The sequence below is a fragment of the Falco cherrug genome, chromosome 12 (genome assembly GCF_023634085.1).
Source record: "Falco cherrug isolate bFalChe1 chromosome 12, bFalChe1.pri, whole genome shotgun sequence".
In the NCBI taxonomy this organism is placed as follows: Eukaryota; Metazoa; Chordata; class Aves; order Falconiformes; family Falconidae; genus Falco; species Falco cherrug.
Window position 1 is genome coordinate 33,583,845 of NC_073708.1, and position 19,561 is coordinate 33,603,405.

At 40.3% G+C, this 19,561-nt stretch overlaps 1 protein-coding gene across 1 annotated transcript; it reads right to left on the reverse strand.

Moving 5' to 3' along the window:
- Positions 1 to 448: 448 nt before the first annotated feature.
- DNAI4 (dynein axonemal intermediate chain 4) lies at positions 449 to 19,493 on the reverse strand. The gene is made up of 17 exons (XM_055725167.1): positions 19,335 to 19,493; positions 18,678 to 18,840; positions 17,623 to 17,813; positions 15,473 to 15,582; positions 15,101 to 15,257; positions 13,488 to 13,627; positions 12,151 to 12,309; positions 11,468 to 11,662; positions 9,881 to 10,131; positions 8,413 to 8,499; positions 6,574 to 6,725; positions 5,366 to 5,523; positions 5,046 to 5,167; positions 4,240 to 4,338; positions 3,369 to 3,595; positions 2,398 to 2,551; positions 449 to 662 (listed from the first exon to the last, which is right to left on the reverse strand). The coding sequence occupies exons 1-17, from the start codon at positions 19,367 to 19,369 to the stop codon at positions 609 to 611; spliced, it is 2,454 nt and encodes an 817-aa protein (XP_055581142.1). The 5' UTR covers positions 19,370 to 19,493; the 3' UTR covers positions 449 to 608.
- Positions 19,494 to 19,561: the final 68 nt, after the last annotated feature.

Consider the following 19,561-nt stretch of genomic DNA (forward strand, 5'->3'; position numbering starts at 1 on the left):
AGAGTGAATTTAAACCACAAATTTACATTATCCTAATCTGTCAGAGGTTGAAAAAGTTGGTCTCTACTTTTGCCTGGTGTGGGATGATCTGCAGCTCACAGGAGCACCTGACACCACTCAGAGCTGAGTATTCACTCTCAACAGTGGTTTATGGGATGATGGACAAGACAGATCTCATGAAAAGTCCATTCATTTACTGCGTGATTTCACGGGGAAAATGCAGACTGCATCTGGTAATGACTCAGGCTGTACTATGGAGTGGCTTGGACAGGAGGTGATTTTGGCATTTTTGCTTTTTGAGTAACACAAGGAGGAAAGACCTTGGAGAAAAAAAAAAAACCAAAACCCAAGGCAAAAAATCCCAAGGAGAAAATACTAGAGAGACCTTTCTGTTACCTTATCTGCATTATAGGGAAGGTCACCTCTGTATTAATGCTGTTTGTCTAATAAGGGGGACTTCCAGAGGAAAACTTGGAGCATTTGAAAGACGTTTCTACCCAATATGGTTTCAAAGAGAGATTTTAATGATTGAAAAAGAATAACAGTTTCTGTTAATACTACATACAGTAAATATTTCTTGCTGTTTACCAGCTGAGAAGGGGTATCATTTAGCTACTGCTCAAGAGCTTAGCAGGACCAATTATGTCATGTAAGGTATCAGCCTGTAAAACAAGAGGAAAAAAGAGCTGTATGACAGGGCAATTGCAGTATAAGACGTGCAGTGATCCAAAATTCCTATTTACGAACTGAGAACAGGATTGCTTGTGCAATAGTCATCCAGAAAGCAGGCAAAGGTAGTTTGTATTATGTCTACTGATTCTTCAGAATTCTGCTGATACTGTGCTTTCTTCTGACATGACAGGGCTCCTTGAAAATAGCACTTTTTCCCAGGCCTGTTTGGATTGCATTTGTAGCATTGTACTTAAGTGGTATATGAATGTGTATCTTGCTTATAAAGGAAATTAATTTTCAAGATGATATCTGTATGGTAGCTGTACTTAGATGTGATTGCCCCTGAAGTACTTATCTCCCTTTAGCGTTAGTTGTAGTGTATACCCTGTTGTGCTGAGCCTCCTACATACCTAAGCCTAGGAAGGCCTTGCTGTTATCAGAAAAGGGAGTGAAAGCAATGGATGATTCTGGAAGGCGGGGCTGCCTCTGGCTGGTGAGGCTCTGAGACTCAGGAACCATGTGCCCAAAGTCGGTGAAATTGAGCACTGATATTTTTAGTCCTGTTCCGGTGACATACCCAGAAAATGATCCCTATACCCTTACTAACTGAGGAACTTCTCTGCTCAGAAGAGGGGTTGTGTTGTTTCATGGTGGTTTGTAGGAAAAGTCCCCACCAATTTTATTTTCTAAGTTTAATAGCAATGGCCTCACTTTTAGTTTTTAGGGGAAATATCTTTCTGCTCTGTGATTTACAGCACTTGGCAAATGAGGCTGGTAATTACCAGAGTTTCTAAATGCAACGCTGACAGTTGTGAATTATTAATCCTTAATACCCTAAGAAAGAAGGTTAGTCTAATATCAGCATTTTTGTTCTCTCCAGCTGAAGTTTAGTGTTTTGCACCATCTAACTCTGAAGAAATTTTAGAAAGTGACAGTCCCACTTGACAGATTGGGAACCCAAATCAGCCAAAGCTGAAAAGATGAAGGGAGAGGTGCAGCCCGGGGCTGCCGGCCACCTGCAGGTAGATCCCAGAAGGAGGGATCCACCTGGGGCTGGAGTACACGGGGTGACATCAGAATTTTGTAGCATGGACCAGGCAGGGAGGGTCCAGTGGGGCTTTGAGCCTCAATTAGCCCTTGTTTATGCAAAAGTGAACAGCAGGGATTCACAGTTGACATCAAGTTGACATCAGTCATCTCTTACCCTGCTGCTGACGTGGAATCTATGCAATGGTACGATGGGAAAGGAACCTAGTTGTAAAGCAAGTCAGATGCTCACATGTCATCTAGGACAGAAAAGGCCTCACCAGGATAAGTAGTGGCTTCTGAAAGAGTGAAGGCCAAAGGGCTAACGGGTTTGCTGACACCAACAAAGCGAGACTATCTTGGTGGTGGCCAGGAGAGGGCACGTCATCCCTGCACTGTCAGCAGGCAAGGGCATTCTGCCAAATGCAGCCACCTGCAGACTGGCTTCAGAGGAAGCTCCACCTTCCTGCCCTTGCCCCGAGGATCCCTCCCAAACCCACCTGTGGCCAGCCTCTGCATTTGCCATCAAGTGACACCTGAAGTTTCTAGTGGTATGGCATGCAAAAGAGCAGGAACCGCCTCAGGTTTTAACCTGGTTCTAGAATTATGTCTGATTCCACCTATTGCAATATTTATTAGCTAGATCTTTAACAGAAGCCCCTTTCTGAGGAATGAAGTACCAGACAGGCATGCAGTTACCTTATTACTGGTGGGATCAGCCAGGTTCTGCAGCTCAAACACACCAACTTCTCCTTTACTGTCTCCTACGAGAAGGCAGTTGGCATTCTTAGCAAAGAGTGCAGATGTGAACTTCACTCCTGGGCTGGCAGAGTAAGAGATCACGGGGTTCAAGCTGCAACCCAGCGGAGGCAAGAACTAATAGGTAACATTGCATTTGCCTGAGTAAATTAAATTAACAGGTAAATTTGCATTTACTATCATGTAGAGTCTAGCAGTAATGCAGGCCTGATAAAGGTTGCATCTTTTACTTTTTATGTTCTAGATTAACTCAGAAACTAAGAAGTGAGGCTGTGTTTTGTTTGGTCTCTACCAGAACAAAAATCCCAGCTACTATTAACTAAGATACCCTGGTTGCCTGAAATCTACCCTATTGCCTAATATGTATGGTTGTTAATATTTTTATTATATGAATAATTTCCTTTTTGCTACCACAAGATTTGGTGGGCCTCCTACTCCACTGTGGGCTTCGTGCTGTCATTACTATTAAATAGTGCAGATCAGCAGTACCAGGCCACCGACTGACTCAGCTGCTCGTGCAATGGGCACCTACTTTACAGTACTGGGAAAACATGAGAGGTATCTGAACTTCTGGCCATCTTATCTTTATAAAAGTTCCAAAGTAGCTCACTTTTATTATTTTCCCTTTTTACTAAGGCAGTGGTAGAATGTATGATTTCTGTAGAAAAAAGGCAGTTTTGCCCTTTATCTATACCATGAGGCATCCAGCTCCTCCTCTTATAATCACAATGCTCTGGTAACTACCATCTGCTTTTACAAAATGAGAATTTCAAAATGCAATACTTTCAGTAACTAAGCAAGCAAATGGCATGGAGTTGTCATGATCTGATAACAATACAGATTAGGCAATAATGTGTAGCCTTTGTGCTGTTAAGTTTCAGAATCTTCTTTGAGAATAGGTAGTTACTTACATGCTGACACTAAGATCCCAGACTTCTGCTCTGCTTTCATTCACTGCTGCAAATATGAAGGCTGATTTTGGAGACCACATAATGTCATGAACAAAAGCAGTGGTGGAACTGAAAGTTAAAATGGGCATCTGTGAATCCTGGTGCCATAAAATAATGCTCCAGTCTGCAGAGCAGCTTAGGAACATGTCACTGCTGAATGGATTCCAGGCGACTTTGTACACAGGACCCTTGGTGTTTGAGAAGAAAGAAAAAACATCTTTGTGTTATTCTGGAACTACAGCCTCACAGAATGGTTTTTAATAGTGACCTTTCGTGGAAATCTCGGACTGTCCTATGACCTTAATAGCAACACCAGCATTATGTGTTGTCTACCCACAGAAAATTAGCAGCAGATGTGATAAGATCTTAGGAGTAAAAAGCATTCAGCTGATTTTGTCCCTCCACATGTTGTTAGGAGCAGCTTATGCTGAAATGGCAGCTTCATGGATGAGGCAGAGACTTTCAAAACAAGAGGTGCTGTGAAAGTTCTGCCACCTTTCTCTCAGAGGTAACACTATTTAACTGTGGTTTGCAGGGCAAAATTACTGATTGTTTTCTTAAAATAAAGCCAGGACTAAAGCTTGAAAACAGTTTGTAGTACAAGTTTTAATAAATTACCTAAAAAAAAAATAATATCCTTTTTATGTAGAAAGTAATCCTGTAAGGCTGTGATGCTTCATGCTATGGGAATTCCTTCCTAATATAAGAAAAGAAGTTGAGGTTTCTTTTGTTGCAGATGTCCTCTTTAGTAAATATAAGCAAAGAAACTATTACATTTGTGAACTGAATTGAACAGTTCCTGCTGTCATTACTTCTTCTATGTATCACTCACCTTATGGCCTCTGTATGTCTTTAGAAATTGCTCATTGTATGAACAAGAACACTGGTGGATAAGACCCTCTTCTGTTCCAGCAAGATAAAAATTAGTATCCTGAAAGAAAGGCAGAAGTAGTCTAAGTTGAATTAATCTATTTATCACTCAACTAAAAATCTATAAAGGACTGGATGAGTTTGTCAGTGACAGTCCCCTGAAGAGCTAAGGTGGAGTTGCCAGAATGTTGTGCATTGGGCTGCTTGCATGTGTGCTGCAGAGGTGTATGTGCAGTGATACAGTGGTGCCAGAATGGATCAGATTTGCGGTGTGTGTTTTCTCCATCTACGCAGAACATATGCTGTGATTTTTGACTCCTGAAAATCTCAGACTTTCTGCAATCCACACGGGCAAAGACATGAATTCTTCAAAGGCTCGGTGGACAAAATATCCAGCTGGATAAAGAGGAGAGGCACAAACATCTAAGCTCTACCCTTGGGAGATGCTGAACAAATTCTCACTGATTTGACGGACACACAGAGGAAAGCTACCCTCGGATCTGGCCCAAGCAAGTGTGAGTAACGTGGCTGAAATGATAAAGTTTTTCACGTATGGATGGGTGTTACTTGCATGGCTTACCATATCATCAATTTAGGGTAAAACTGTTATTGGATAAGAAGCAATTTGTTTCAGAACTAAATATGCTTTAAATACCAGTGCCAAACCCCAGGGTAGTGTATACTAAAGTAGCTCCAGCTGAGGATCTCACCCCTGCTGCATAGTTTGCCTGGATAATACTTTAGCCAGGGTGGACTTTCTGAGCCTACCTTTGGATGGAAGTCAAAGCACATTCCAGCTGCATGTTGAGATATCAGAACTTCGCTTTTCCTTTCTTTCTCACCTGGTAATTTTTTCTTCTCACTTTCTGTTCGCTTTATTTTCATGAGATCTGTGCAAATAGCAGGATTTTTTGTCAAACAGGTATGTGACAGTGCTATAAATAACTCCTGCTTCTTTGGAGTGCTCAACAGCTCTTAAATATTTTGTGCATGTAACTAGTATAAAGAATGTCACCTGAAATAAAATGAAGCAATTGCAATTTCAGGTATTATCCCTCTGCAGAGAAGCTGCAGGGGAAAATGCTTACCAGTGCAATCCAGTCTTTTCTGTATAAGCCACTCAGTTATTCGGCCATCTGCTGAGATACAGATTAATCTCTCTTTCTTGCCATCTCCTGTTGCACCTCTGTCCTGTTTCACCCACCTCAGTTGCCATACAGGACCTGTATGTTTATTTGAAGATTCACTGGGACAAAAGATGCACATGATAAATATGAACAAAGACAAGACAATCTATTTGAAAAATAATTAACCTTCCACTTTGTAATGAACATCAAGTCTTACAACAAAAATGTTGTTTAGCTTGTCTCTAAAAAAAAAAAAAGAAATCTGAACATTGGCTTTGTTCTCCAGGAATTTTTTTTTTCTTTTATCAAACATGTTTGATATTTTGTTTCAGCAGTGTTTATGTGCTGACACACTTTTCATTGATACCTGGAGTCATGAAATCAGTCTGCACCTTGTAGGACAATGCCCTAGACCCGGGGAGCTGCCCTTAAGGTAAATGTCTCCCTGGTCACCCTCTCTTATTTTCTTCTTAATTCCTGCTTTTCCCTCACCTTTTCTGATGGTCTTGACTTTTTTGTCAAGTGGAATTGGTGAGAAAACACCAAAAGCTACTGCTGGTCTCCCCTACAGATGCATTATCTGGGGTTATGTTAATACATGGAGTATAAAATGATATGTGGTGGTAACTTGCTGCATTTTCTTAAAAAGTCAGAGCATAGTACTCACTTGTTTCATCTTTCAAACATGGGGAATTCACTTTGTATGTGCACCAACAATGGCAGGGAGTTTCAAACCCCAAATAAGGACCCATGGTGTTAATGTAAGCATTTATCGGCAGAAATAAGAATACAGAATGTTGGCAGTGCAGAGGATGGCAGCATCTGAGGATTTGGCTGTATTGGTGTGAATAGGTGAATGGGAAAAGTCACGCTGGCCCACTCCGGCCCTTCCAGGCATTTGTGCACTATCATAAGCCTTTGTGTTTGCAGTTTTGCTCCAAAAATTTCTCATATTTGAGAGTATGGTTTATGTAGGCATTTCCAGTCAAAACTGGAAGACACTGACAGAAATTGGAAATGAAAAAATTGTGCAACGTCCCTGAGCATTCACAAGCCTTGCTTATCAAGACTCCTACTATTCCCTCAGCTCCTTAGTTGTGGATATTCTTTTATTTGTTATTTGCTAAGACATGACCAAGGTGGGAGGAGATGAGAAATCATAGCCTTACCTGGTGTCCAAAAATGCGGCATCACTACAACTCTGTATGTTATAGATTGCAACAGAACCATCGTACGTGCCAATGGCTAAAAGGTTTGGGCTTGCCGTAGAAAAATTCAAAGCAGTAACACCATGCTCACACTGGAAAACACGCTCTGGCCACTGACCAGTAGAAAAATACAAGAATGTTTTAAGTTAGTTTCTTAACTTACCTTGGTCTTCTCAACACTACATACTAATTTGCGAGGCTCTGCTGGAAGATTCAAGTGCTGATGACCATAGTAACTACTTCTGGACAGAAATTAGGTACTGTATTCTACATGGTTCAGTTTATTACTTGCTGCAACTGATAAAATTAGGAAAAATAAAGACTATGCAGAAATATGACACTGTAATATAAGTTAATGGGCCTACTCTAAACCAAATACCTAAAAATCCCATTCTCCAAGATTCAGCTATATGAGTACAGTGTGAGACTTCTGTTTGATTTGTTTTCTTTCTTTTTAAAACAAACTTGGCATTTTGGAAAATTTGTCCAGTTGTTTTCTATCTCTTAGTATGAAAGTAAGTACCTTTCCAATTACAGAAACTTAGCTGAAGATAAAATGCAATCTAACATATTTCAGGTAACCTGTAAACTGCTATTTTCATGCAATTTCTCCATGTAACCAAAGAACTGATTCAGCTCTGTTATGAGATCGAATCCCTGAAGTCACTGTACTGAGCTCTCAAAATGGGAAGTGGTAGAGTGTGTGTTTGCAAATAACTGTATTTCAGCGTGCATGCCAGGTCATATTTCTTAATGTTAGGGACTTGGTGACATCAGGGAATCACAGGAGTATTTGACTGTTACTGACTTGATAAATACACATTAAAGATTTGACTCTGTGATTTAAATCAGTCTTAATACACAAGTTTGGCCAAGTGAAATTGTAGACCAAACCAAACTGAAGTTGTGTAAGTCGATGGCAATCAGATGGTTTTTACCATGTCACTTTGGAACCGAGATTTCCAAGACTTTTTGAAAAAATGGTTCCTTTGAAAAGGATCACCTTTCAGGTGGGTATGTAAAGATGTAAATATTACATCTGTGAAATCTACTGTCTTTTTGACCATATTATGAGAAGTTGGATTAGATAATACTTTTTGTTGTTGTTGTTTTTCCTTCAGCCTAACAGAATTTCATGGTGCAACAGAAAATGCATTGGAAAGGATAATCCTTAAATTTAAAACAGATATTCTCTGTAATGAGAGTTAGGAAGTATTGAACAAATTGTCTATAGATTTTGAGAAACAAATGGTAAATTAATTTATTTTCACATTTGATGTGCTCAATACTTTTCCAGTCTAGAAAATAATTTCTACGCACCTGGGTCTACCCACAGTAATAATGAAACAGATTTATGGACTTGGGTAGGTCACTCTAGGGATTGGAAATGGGATGCAGAGGTCTGCATTGCTAAGTTGCCTAGCATAGCCTGGTACTACCTGAGAGTTGTAACCATCTCCTAGTTGTTTGATGGCCTGTGTGCAATGAGTGTAGTCCCTGTCAACACATGTCTGTGTTACCAAACCACCAGCATAGTCAGCACCTCTGTTAGAAGTGTTAATCGAGAGGACCAATAGGCACAGAAACTAAACTGCTTCCTACAGGCACTTTCTTTGGGTCAAGATTTGAGCACATCGCTAGGTATGGTGGCTGGAATCTGTTTTCCTGAAATGTGTGGTTTGGGCTAGAAAACTCAGCCTTACTGGCTAGGTCTTGCTTTTGGAAACAGGAAGAGGGAAATAAATAAAGCAGAAAAATACACTGAAGAAAAAAAAAGAAAACCAATGGGCAGCTCATTACCATGGGGTTCTTCAATGACCAACAGCAAGCCAAGCCTTTCTTCTGTTCTTTAAAATTAAACGCCCCGTAACCAACAGCTAAAAGATCCTAAAAGCACAGATTAACAGATATATGTATCTCAGTTTAACTTGAAGTTCAGCAGTATATTTCTAAAAGACAACTTTCAGTTAATAGTGACTCTCAGTGCAAAGTCTGGAAAAATAATGCTTGTGTCATATGTGAGTAGAATGACACACAAGAAGAACAGAATTTCTAGAATATTGGAAACTGGTTCAACTAAAAATGCATTCATAGTCATTGTCAGTGTGTTTGCAATGACCCCTCTCTGGCCATCATAAACATATGTCCCTTTCCAGAGATCAATACAAATTATTCTATAACCATATTTTAATGTGCAGTTTTTAATGGAATACACAGTAATACTTCTACTTTTCTCTCTCAACGTTAGCTGAAAAAGGAGCTTCAGTGACCACCTCAAACTCCTAGCTTTTAGCTCTCTACAGTGGGGTCCAATGGTCCAATCCTGTTCATTCCTTTCCATAAGCAGAAGTAAGAAACAGCGGCAAGACTTTAGTCTGCAACTCCATTAATTTTTTTTCCTACAAACAACAAGTAGTTTGTGAAACTAACACTTTAAAAGTAAGTATTTGTTTGCCCTATAATTCTAAAGCTGAAGTCTGGAAATGTGTCCAACTTTATAATAGCTGGGGATCTGGTGTACTAACAGTATGAAGTAGTCTTTGTTTTCTCTCTTTTTTTTTTTTTCCCCTTAGAGCAATGTTACTGGTTTTATGTTTCTCATCCTCCCTTGCTTTTTACCTTCCATTCAGTATTTTTCTCGTGGCCATACGAGAGCTCCGTTGGAAAAACTGAGCCTTACATTACTCTGAAAGTAGAGGTGTCTGAGTCATTCTCACCTCCACTGAAACTGAATTAAATAAACTTGGGCCAGCTGCTCAGAAATTTGTGCCTGTTATTATGCATCTTACCCTTAAAGTTTGATGAATGCTGCTTTCTTGGGAGACTACTATTAGAAACCAAGATGTGGTATCTAAACATGATGGATAAATTTCATCAATGGTGATAAAGTTTAGTAGTAGTGGTTTAAATTTCAATTTCCAGTTCTATAACAGACCAAATCTATTATCTTAACATTATTGTTCAGGTGACTGACATTGGTGAATTGGCCCAATTAAATTAAATTCTGGACTGATTAAAGCTGTTGTGGTACATTTGTAGGAAAAGCCTAGTGTGGCTATCCAGCCTGTAGAATAATGCAACAATATTGTTACATGGAAGGACAAAATACAGAGGGCGGGATGCAAAGACAACCTGCCTGACTGTAGGGATGGATCCATTGCTCAGAGATCCCTCCCAACAAAATACATAAAAATCAGGAGTTTATTACTACCAACAATTGCTTATACCATTTTGTAAACAGCTTAGAAGAAGTGATTTGTTAACTCACTGGGTTTACTTTGCTCCAAGCCATACTGCTCACACTGTGACCGTTAGTTAATTCACATGCATATGACCACAGCCATTCCAGCCTGGGAGGTACAATTTCTTCTGGGGTTTTATTCAGATCTGACAGAATTGATGGGTCAATTAATGCTTCCCTTTGCTTTTCCTTATCTTTGTTTTCCTTGTCCTGCTCTTCCGGTTTTGCTACTTTCACAGCTGCTACTGTACCACCAGTGTCTGGTGTAATGTCAGGATCTAAAATACACAAATATCGTAGAGCCTGAGTAGTAACATTTCACTTATCTAACTCCAATCATTCACATCAGAAGAAAAATGTGACCTTTCAGCAACTATTTTGCAGAAAAAAAATATGAAGTGAAGGGTTGAGGAATTTAGACATCCTAACTTCTAAAACTGTGGCTAAAATGTTGATATAGGGACACAGAAGATGGCTGGATCAGGCTGTTGTGAGCCAGCTATGCCCCAGGTGTTTAATGAGTGGATTCCGCTATGCAGCAACAAGTTAGGAACTTATGTCCACTCCCCACCTGGAAAGTTTCTAATCTTTTGTACTTAAAAATTTGTTTAAACAGGTATTTTTTTCACACTAGGTGCCAAATTTTAAAGAGCCACGCTTATGCATTGATGCTGTAACACTGTAGCTAAGTTACATGATGCTGTAATAAGTTGCTCATTACTTGGGAAAAATGTGTAGAGCACATTTTTAGACTGTTTGCTATGTATTTTTTTGTTTACTCACGCTTTTATTTTATGTAATGTGCATAATTGTAATCTTATGTATACATATTTGCATGTAACACACATGTAATGTGCATGTAATGCAAATGTAATCTTAAATTGATCTGAGATCACTGTTAAGAAAATAGGAACACAGTAACTGCCATATTGTCAGAACAAAAGTCCTCCTGGCTGGTATCGTGCTCCAGCTGTAGCTAGTTCCCGAAGAGTGACTGAATATAACAGGTTCATTGCCTGAGAAACTGAAACTCTCTATGACACAAAGAGGTACAATACAATAAAAGGAGTGTGAATCTGCCTTGTTTTTTTAAATCCCTGTGTTAACTTGGAACTCCTGTAAAAGGTAAAATATTACTTAGCACTTGGGTCCAGGTAATGCCTCTTACAGTCTGCAATGAATGTACTTTATTTTAGACACTGAAAATCTATCAGGCTAAAACTTCTGTTTACCATCAGTTTCCTTATAAAATAAATAAATAAATAAACTGTAAAAGACATTCCAATACAAAAAATGGTTGGAGAAGCAGTAGAATTAATTTGTATCTTAACTGTCAGGAAACAAGTTTGGCTAATATTTTCAGTAAGTCTCTGTGGTGATAAGGGGAGATGAGCCAGCTCAGAACTCATTGCACTAAGTATGGTAGGAATGTCTGTTAAAGTGAGTGTAAAACTGCAACACTCATGTTGACATCTCATAAACTCTCCTTTCCTTTGTCTTATTTCTTAAATTACTTGTCATCTGTAAAGGCATTCAGTGAGGGTCGTAAATCCATGATGTTCAATAGCATGCAAAGCCTTGTGCTGAAAACAGGGTAGCCAACAAGAAACAAACCTGTAAGGACAGGAAACTGCCGATAAGCAGCAAGTTTGGGTTGAAAAATATTCTCCATTAGAATCCTCTCCATGAAAAATAAATCCTGCTGAAAGTTTTCTGATGTTAATATAGCTTCTGAATGGCATTCCTCCTCTTCATGGATTCTGGCAAGAACAGCATTTTCCAAAATCATTATAGCAGAAGTTGTGCTGCCTGACAACAGATAATAGGGGAAAAAACAGCTTTAACATGATGATACTTTGCACGTAAAAGTCAAGGGGATAAGAAGTCTCCTCCTCCTCCACCTGCAAAAAGCATAGAAGAATCTATCCTCATCAAAAAATACTTCCAATATTAATTCTTCTTGCTTTAATTTTGAGGTTTTTTAATTGCTGAAATACTCAGTATGATGAGATACTTCAGGAATTTTTCATGATTGCTGTTTTGCTTTTACCATTCCAAGTCAATGACAAAGTTCGCTGGTATTAACTATTTATCTTTATTTAAGATGATTTATGGCAGCATCATGCAGAAAAGGTCTCAGTGCAGACCTGTCCAAGATTCTTTAGAAGATGCTTTTTCAAGTGCCAGACAGCCAGACCCAGCATTTTCTTCACATAGTTTTCACCACACAACGTAGTGATATGCATGGTTTAGAAGGATGAAAACACAGCAGAAATGTAAAACCAGAAAAATGTTACCTCTGTCAGAAGAGACAGGCATAGTCTGATCGTGCTCTTCAGTTGTATGAGATTCGCTGCTTTTCCCAGCTGTGGCTCTGCTCCCTTCTGCTTTTGACCTAGGTTCTATTTCCAATACATTAAATGAGTCATACAAGTCCCAGGAAGTGACGGTCATCCCTAAAAATGAATTAGACTCTATTATACAAGTCGCGTGTTTTGGTACATTGTTATGAAAGACTACATATGGTTGAGCAAATATTTCCTTTTTGTACTACGCTCCCAACTGTTTGGCAGAGGGGCTTTGAAACCAACTGAGGGTCAGACAAGGCTGTAGCAACATCTGTTGCATGCTTGCAGCAGCTGCGTCAGGGTCTTCTGGGTGTGTGGCTTCCCTTCAGCAGGGCCATCTCCCCGTGAAACGGTGCTCTGTAACCCTGCCTGTGTGTGCTCAGCTTTTCAAACGTGGGTTAGAACCAGCCCTGCTGATGCTCAAGGCACACAAAAAAGGGGAAGATATGTTTTCAAATCAGATTAATATCTATTTTACTTTTTTTTTTTTTACTCATTTTGCATACACTAATAAACACAAAGGAAAAATGTTTGGAACAGCATTCCCCATCGTTTTCTTTGGCCTCCTACACAAAAAAAAGATGTCCGTAGAGAGGCAAAGCTCAGCACACACATCTAAAACTTAGATATTCCTCTATAGTTATTTCAGAGCATTGGGGTTGAATATTTTATAAAATTAAATCTATCTTGTGAGACTGCCAAGACTTTCAGCTTTCCCCCAAGATTTAAAATCTCTTAATAGAGGTTCACTTTTTTGCATTATGGCAAGTAGAAACAGAAACCAGTGTCACTGGAAAGGCGGGGAAAAGGGAACTGTGTCCTTTCATATTTCAAGAGCATAGTTGAGCATTAGGTGTTCTGCCTCCTAAGTATCACACTATGCTTGCAAAGTGCTGAGGCAGGCAGGACACAGCATAATGACTGTTACATTGCAATGGGTACAGTGTGTCAGCACCAATGTTCATGTTTTAGGAGGGGCCGAAAAGGTCGCCACAAATCACATTCACCTATCTGAACTTAAAGCTCTGGAAATGAAAGTTGAGGAAACATCTTTTCTTGTTTAGAGATGGAATAAGGAAAAAAAGACCCTTTCCTCAGTATCCTACCTGCGCGTGGGGAGTCTTCTGAGGTCCCACAATCTAGCTATATGCTGGAGTTTTCCCAAATACGTATCTAATAAGTAAACTGAATCTAATAACAAACCAAACTTAACAAGGCTACAATGTAGTAAATGAGAGCCTGTTCCTATTAAATACCCTTTCCTATATGGTACTTGGAAAGTTTACCTTTATCTTCCATGATGATTTTGTCACATTGCACTTCCTTGTTCTTTGCAGCTCCATTAATGGTTTGCATCATTTTTTGTACAAAGCAATCATTACCAGGTCTATTTTTGCAAGTATCAACGTAGATCCTATTCCTCTCCCTCAAAGGGAGAAAAACAAAAAAAAAAAAGTTGCATACTGACCTTCTGAAAAATATTTGCATTCAACTTCTCAGTGTGCTTAACCACAAGTTGAACAGGAGAGGATGCTTCATATCATCAATTGACTGCTCAGGGTTTTTTTGATTGCTACATTTTATTTCATTCTCCATATTGTCTTTCAGCAGCTCTTTCTGACCTTTTGATGCTTCTCTAAACCAGAAATGGCCTGTAGAGGTAGGCACCAGCAGAAATCCCCATTCCAACTACCTTTGCACTTTGGTAAAATTCAGGGGAGCTCAGAAATACGTAGCTCCCATCACTTGAGAGTGAAAGGCAGTGCATCCAAGCAACAAAAACAAAACTAGTACATTTCTATTTTGTCCAGCCCTCAGGTTCTGTAGGAATAGTCAGTGGGAACTGTGATTTTTTTTCTGTTATTTTGGCTTCAGTATTCTAGCAGTGGACATAGATTGTGCCCAGCCTCACTCCACAAACTGCTTGCTGTGCTCAGGGAGAGTCCCTGTCTGTTCCTATGCAGCTGGCAATATGTGCTGCATACTCCAGCTAAGCCTGGTTGATAAGATGCTCTTCCTTTTCCTTCTTCTCCAAAATCACACCAGTGTGATTCACAGACAGTGTGGGTTGGAGTCCTACCATGAATTTTGTGTGCAGATTTGCAGAAAAAAACTCACTCGGGTAAATTGTTTGACTTGCCAGCTGCAGTACACTGCATCCCAGGCCTTGGGGCCTGCAGCTACAAAAGCTGTGTGACAAGTTTATCTGTCTGACATCCATCATGGAGACAGCTTTGCTGTACTCTGTCCCAGTCAGCTCCTGGGAGTAAGCCAAAAACCTATGTGTTCTGTGTTAACTCCCTACCAAAGTTCATGGTAGTCCAGGGAGGAGACACTGAAGTGGAAATACACTAGATGCAACTAAGGAGAGACACAACATTTGAACAGGAAAGGTCACTTGTGGTGGGGTGAGGTTTCTTCTAGCTAGAAACACTGTGAAGAGCTTCAGAGGAAGCCAAGGCCTGCCTAGTTTGTTTATATATATGTTATCAATAAATGATTAGCTGTGAAGCTACACAAAGAATCAAAGCAGAGGTCTGCAATTTCTGTTTTCATTAAAATTAAATTGTGTAATTCATGTATACCGTGCTTCTCCATCTTCTCTTTCCCCCAGGCCCTGTGTGTTCTTCTCTTGTCACTATCCCTTGCTTTTGCTAATTTGCCTTAAGTTATCAGTGAAAGAGGGTATGAATTTGATCGACAAGATGGAGTTGTAGGCTGTCTTGTCGCAAAACAGAGACTTGAGCCCAGTATGGCTTTAAACAAAGGTGAAATTATGCACTGTAGCAGTCAGAACACTGAACCTATGTGCGAGCAGCCAGTTCAGGACTTTGTGACCAGCAGAGATTGGGTGTGCTGAGCATACTACATGCACGTACATGACTGCCAATATACATACAGAACTCTTCCAGCATCTTCAGATTCTACAGACACCACAACAGATGGCATATCCAATATCCATATAGTTTCCGTCTCTGTGAGGTAAATATCCACTCTCCTATCTAAGTCTGCTTCTGTCAGTTCTTCTTTTATCTCCTCTTGCCTCACCTGCACGTCTGAAAAATTACATGATGTTAACACGCAAGACCTTTTCTGCTCTAAATTTAAAAGACAAATTAAAAGTATTGAAATAATCAGGAGCCAAAACTTGTGAGGGACTGAGTTCCTTTGAAGTGCTGGGCATCTCACATCCACTGACTGGAGTGTCTCACAAATCACAGTGCTCCAAAGAACAGTTTAAATCTATAATTACACAGTGTATGTTCTTTACCAGATAAGCTAACAGTTGCATCTTGTTGAGAGCCAGGTTCTGCTGTTTCATCTAGTATGGACTCAGTTGTCGATGTGTTTGATATAGAAGTACTGCTGCTTCCATGTGTCCTTCAGTAACAAAGAAATAAGCAGAAATAGCATGTGAGAGTCCAGATGTCAGATAGCAAAGCACTACAAAAATAGCAGTGGTATTTACCAGGATAAACCACAGAAGGCTGCAAGAGCACATACAGTGATGCTCGTGTTGTAAAAGAAGTCACAGAAGGCTTAGGCAAGAAGATAATGAAATGGTTTGAAAAAGACTTAAAAAGGAAGAATTCCTCTGACAGTATATCCTGAGGCATTAAATAGTTGATGGAAAAGAAGCTATTGAGTTCTCAGATTCATTTTTAGCATATAATAATGTGAAGTGTTGGCTACCTACTGTATGATAACACATACCTGCATACATCACTGTTCTCAACCAGAATTTAGATCTTTTGGTGCTTTGTGTCTGCTGAAATGCCTTTGCAATGCACAAGAAACTCATGTGAAGGGATTTGCTTTTCTAAAAAAATAGGTAAAGTTCATAGAGGGGACAGCTGCAATAACTAGAAGTAAAACTCAAAACTTGGGTACAGTTGGGGGGTTTGTCAGCAGATTTTCTCTTCCTCAAAAGCTAAGTGTGACCAATTATAAATATACCAAAGGCATTTGAAAAAGACAAATTTTAAGATTTGTATTTAAAACTACAGTTAAATAATTTCATTTTGTCTTTTAAGTGAAGAGCTCCTCTCCAAAAAGGTTGTGTTTATTTTTCAGGAGATACTTTGTATTTTTAAGTCATTTTTTTCTGTGTATTTGTGCCTGGTTAATATCCCTACCTCTGGGATTATCCTTTATAATAGCTAGCCTAAGAAACAGGACAAAAAGAGAGTTCTCAAAGAGCAGTCTTCTCAGAAATCACAACAGCATTAACTTTGCCAAAGAAAACAGTAAATAACACTTTTCTGTAACTTGTATTTTTTTTCAGTGCTGACTTGTCTTTTAGTGCCTTTGACTAAATAAATAGCATCTCCTCTCCATACAATTTGAATGTGTACACACCATTTGATCAAGTGATGCGGTTTGTTGTTTTTCATTTAAAACACAAATAGTTGTTTACCTTCTTTTGCATGACTTAATGGCATTTGTCAGCCCGAAGATAAAATGGCTCAAGTCCATTGACTTTTATTCCCTCTGTACTGAAAGTTTGTAAATGAAATCTAGTAAGTAGTGAAATGCGTACTTTAGCAGTTTTAGTTCATAAGTTTTGAATAAGAACGTTTTTTGAAATGGATGTACATAATCACAGAGGTAACTTGCTTGAGTTTAAAAGAGAGGATTCTTACTATGTTAACAGTATTTTGGTAGGATTCTTATTATGTTAACAATATTTTGGTATTTGAACTGAATGAGTAAGTATCGTTAAACCAGACAAAATATTTTAAAATAAATTTGTAACTCTTCAGTGAAACCAGGGCTTTTGTTTCCAAATCATTTTTCCATACCCACAGCTAAGCAGGTATTGATATATTCCAGTTTTTGAGAAAACAAGCTTGGGAAAGGCAGAGAGCATCTGAAGTAGCTGAAGGGAGTATATTAATGAGGTGCAAATGCCCCTTGTCAGCTGTACAGCCTTGCTCAGACAAGCAGAACACAACCTCATCTACCTTTAAGATGGTGTTTTGTCACGTACGTGTGTATAGGTACTATCATAACTTGCAGTTTGGGTGTCTGCATTTTTGAACTGTGAGGTACTCATTACCACCTCTAAAAATGGTCCATTTTGGTATGTTACACAAAAAAATGTGTTTTAGGAAGGAGAATTTGAGTAAAATTAGAAATATCACAGCGGCGCGTGCTGCTCTCTACTTTCACCTGTATGCGTTAGCACTTCAGCAGTAGCTCTGACACAGCCATGAGTACTGACAAATTCCATTTCTTCTCTTTGTTAGTATTCCTCAAATTTTAAATTGCGACTCTGACAGGCATGTTTCTGTATTTTGACAACAGCGTATCATTATTAGCCCTGCACCATTATTCCAGTTCCCTCTCTGAAGAGCAGGTGTGTGGCCGTTGCAGGGTAGGTACCCTGTGAGACATGATTTAGGAGACGTATTGACTTACCTTGCGAATGAACCTAAACTAGCATTCACTCCTGGGGTCTGATGCATGGAAAAAGAAGAGAGAAAAACAGATCCTTTGGACCCAAAGTAAGCACTTGATGCTAAGAGCTTGCCTTGCCTGGGTACAACAGTATTTGGATCTGAACAGAAGAGTGGATGGGGTGTCACATCCTTTCCTTCATCATCAAAAACCTGAAGAAATATTTAAATAATTATAATAGTTTCACTGTGTTCCCAAAACAAGTCACACTGATGACACTTGCAACATTTTTTCTCATCTGGAATAAAAAGAAGACCCTGATCTAGGCAGGAACCTGCCAGAACAGATAGGTAACCCCTCTCTGCAAATGATGCCCAATATACACCAGGTGAGGGGCTTTGCATACCTGGTTCCCCTTTAGCACTCAGCCTTGAGAGGGCTGTTGCCTTTGCCTGGAACTTCTTTGGAACTCTCTTCATAGAAATGGCTGCAAAATATCTGGAAAAACTATGTTTTTCCATTCTCATTCTCAGACCAGCTTCTCCTTCTTGGTCAGCTCTAGTGTCTTTTTCAGCTTATTTATTCCATAACTATGTATTCCATCTACCTGGAGTTGCTTATTGACTGTAACTAGTCAAATTAACAGTACTGCAAAAGCAACAAGGTAGACAATTCTGCTTCTTTTTTATTATGCTGCTCAAAATATTTTATTGTAAGAAGGGTCAGGAAGGTCTTTAAATTACTCTTGGATTGTGTTATGGGAATCTTCTGCTTTTTAGGTCAAGACATAACAGGTGCTACAGTCAATGTATCACAGATTTGAAAGCAAGTAGTTCTCAGATTAGGTGGAGAACTGTTACTCATTTTTTATTATTCTTGCAGATTATTTTTGGACGCTAATCATCTTCACATAAGAATGGATTAAGCTCTTGGATCATTTCCTTTCTCCACAGCTCTTCAACTCCAGACATGCCTTTTCTTTCCTCCTCCCTCTCCCAGTTCCTTTCTGACAACCCTTAACATCAGCAATAACTCACTTTTAAAACTTTTTAGTAGTAGTGTAAGTGGCTTCTCACCCGCACAGTGTACTTGTTACCCACAAGAGACCCCCTGTCCACAGCTCTGCCATCGGAAGTTGTGGGCTGGATTCTGCGACTTGCTGTTCTATTTGCATAGATGCCACTTATGATGCTCGCTCGTCTTTGGCTACCAGAACTCGCTCCTGATCCTTGCCTTACCCTGAAATCAGCCGTAGAAGTTCTGTTTCAATCAACAAAATTCAAACAACCAAATACAAGCACCACATTACTTGTCCCTTAACTTTCGGGAATGGTTTAAAAGGTTTAAACCATTCAGGATGATAGTCCTGAAATCATGTAATTCCTTCCAAAAATGTCCGTTCAGCTTCTGAGGAGGCTTTGTTAAATGGTGACAGAGCGCGAGGGGGACAGGGGTGGGGGCAATGCCTTCTCTAAGGTAAAACCCGAAAAGACATTTTACTGGTATCTGCTTTTTTTGGGCCAAGCTTACAAATGGGAACCGGCGTGGCAATAAAGCAGTAAGAGATGCAGCCTGGGCCTGCGTGTGAGGCCGGTGGCACGAGGCGGGCCACAGCGCTGCCGGCGGCTGCTCGCTCAGACCGGGACACCGGCGGGAGCCCACCGCGCCTGGAGCCGGGGCAGCGCTGCCCGGCCCCCCGCCCCGCCGGGCCCCCCGCCCCGCCGCCCACTCACGGGGGAGGCCGCGGGCCGCGGCCGGGGCCCTGCATGGCGACGATGCTCAGCCGGGGCAGCGCGTCCCGCCGTAACCATGGCAGCGCGTCGCGAAGACGCTGCACGGGGATTGGCTGCCAAGAATGGCGCCGCCGATAGGCCGGGCCCGCGGCGCGGGGGTCGCGGTCGCCTCCCCGCCCGCCCGCCTGAGGAGGGACCCGCGCCTCACCGCGGGGCCGCGGCCGCCT

Coding starts and splice junctions, on each gene's coding strand:
- DNAI4 (XM_055725167.1), bottom strand. CDS start 19,369: ATGCAGGGCCCCGGCCGCGGCCCGCGGCCTCCCCC. Junction 15,583..17,622: donor AGTTTAGGTTCATTCGCAAG/GTAAGTCAATAC, acceptor TTGTTACTGAAG/GACACATGGAAGCAGCAGTA. Junction 6,726..8,412: donor GGTCATTGAAGAACCCCATG/GTAATGAGCTGC, acceptor TCTACTGGTCAG/TGGCCAGAGCGTGTTTTCCA.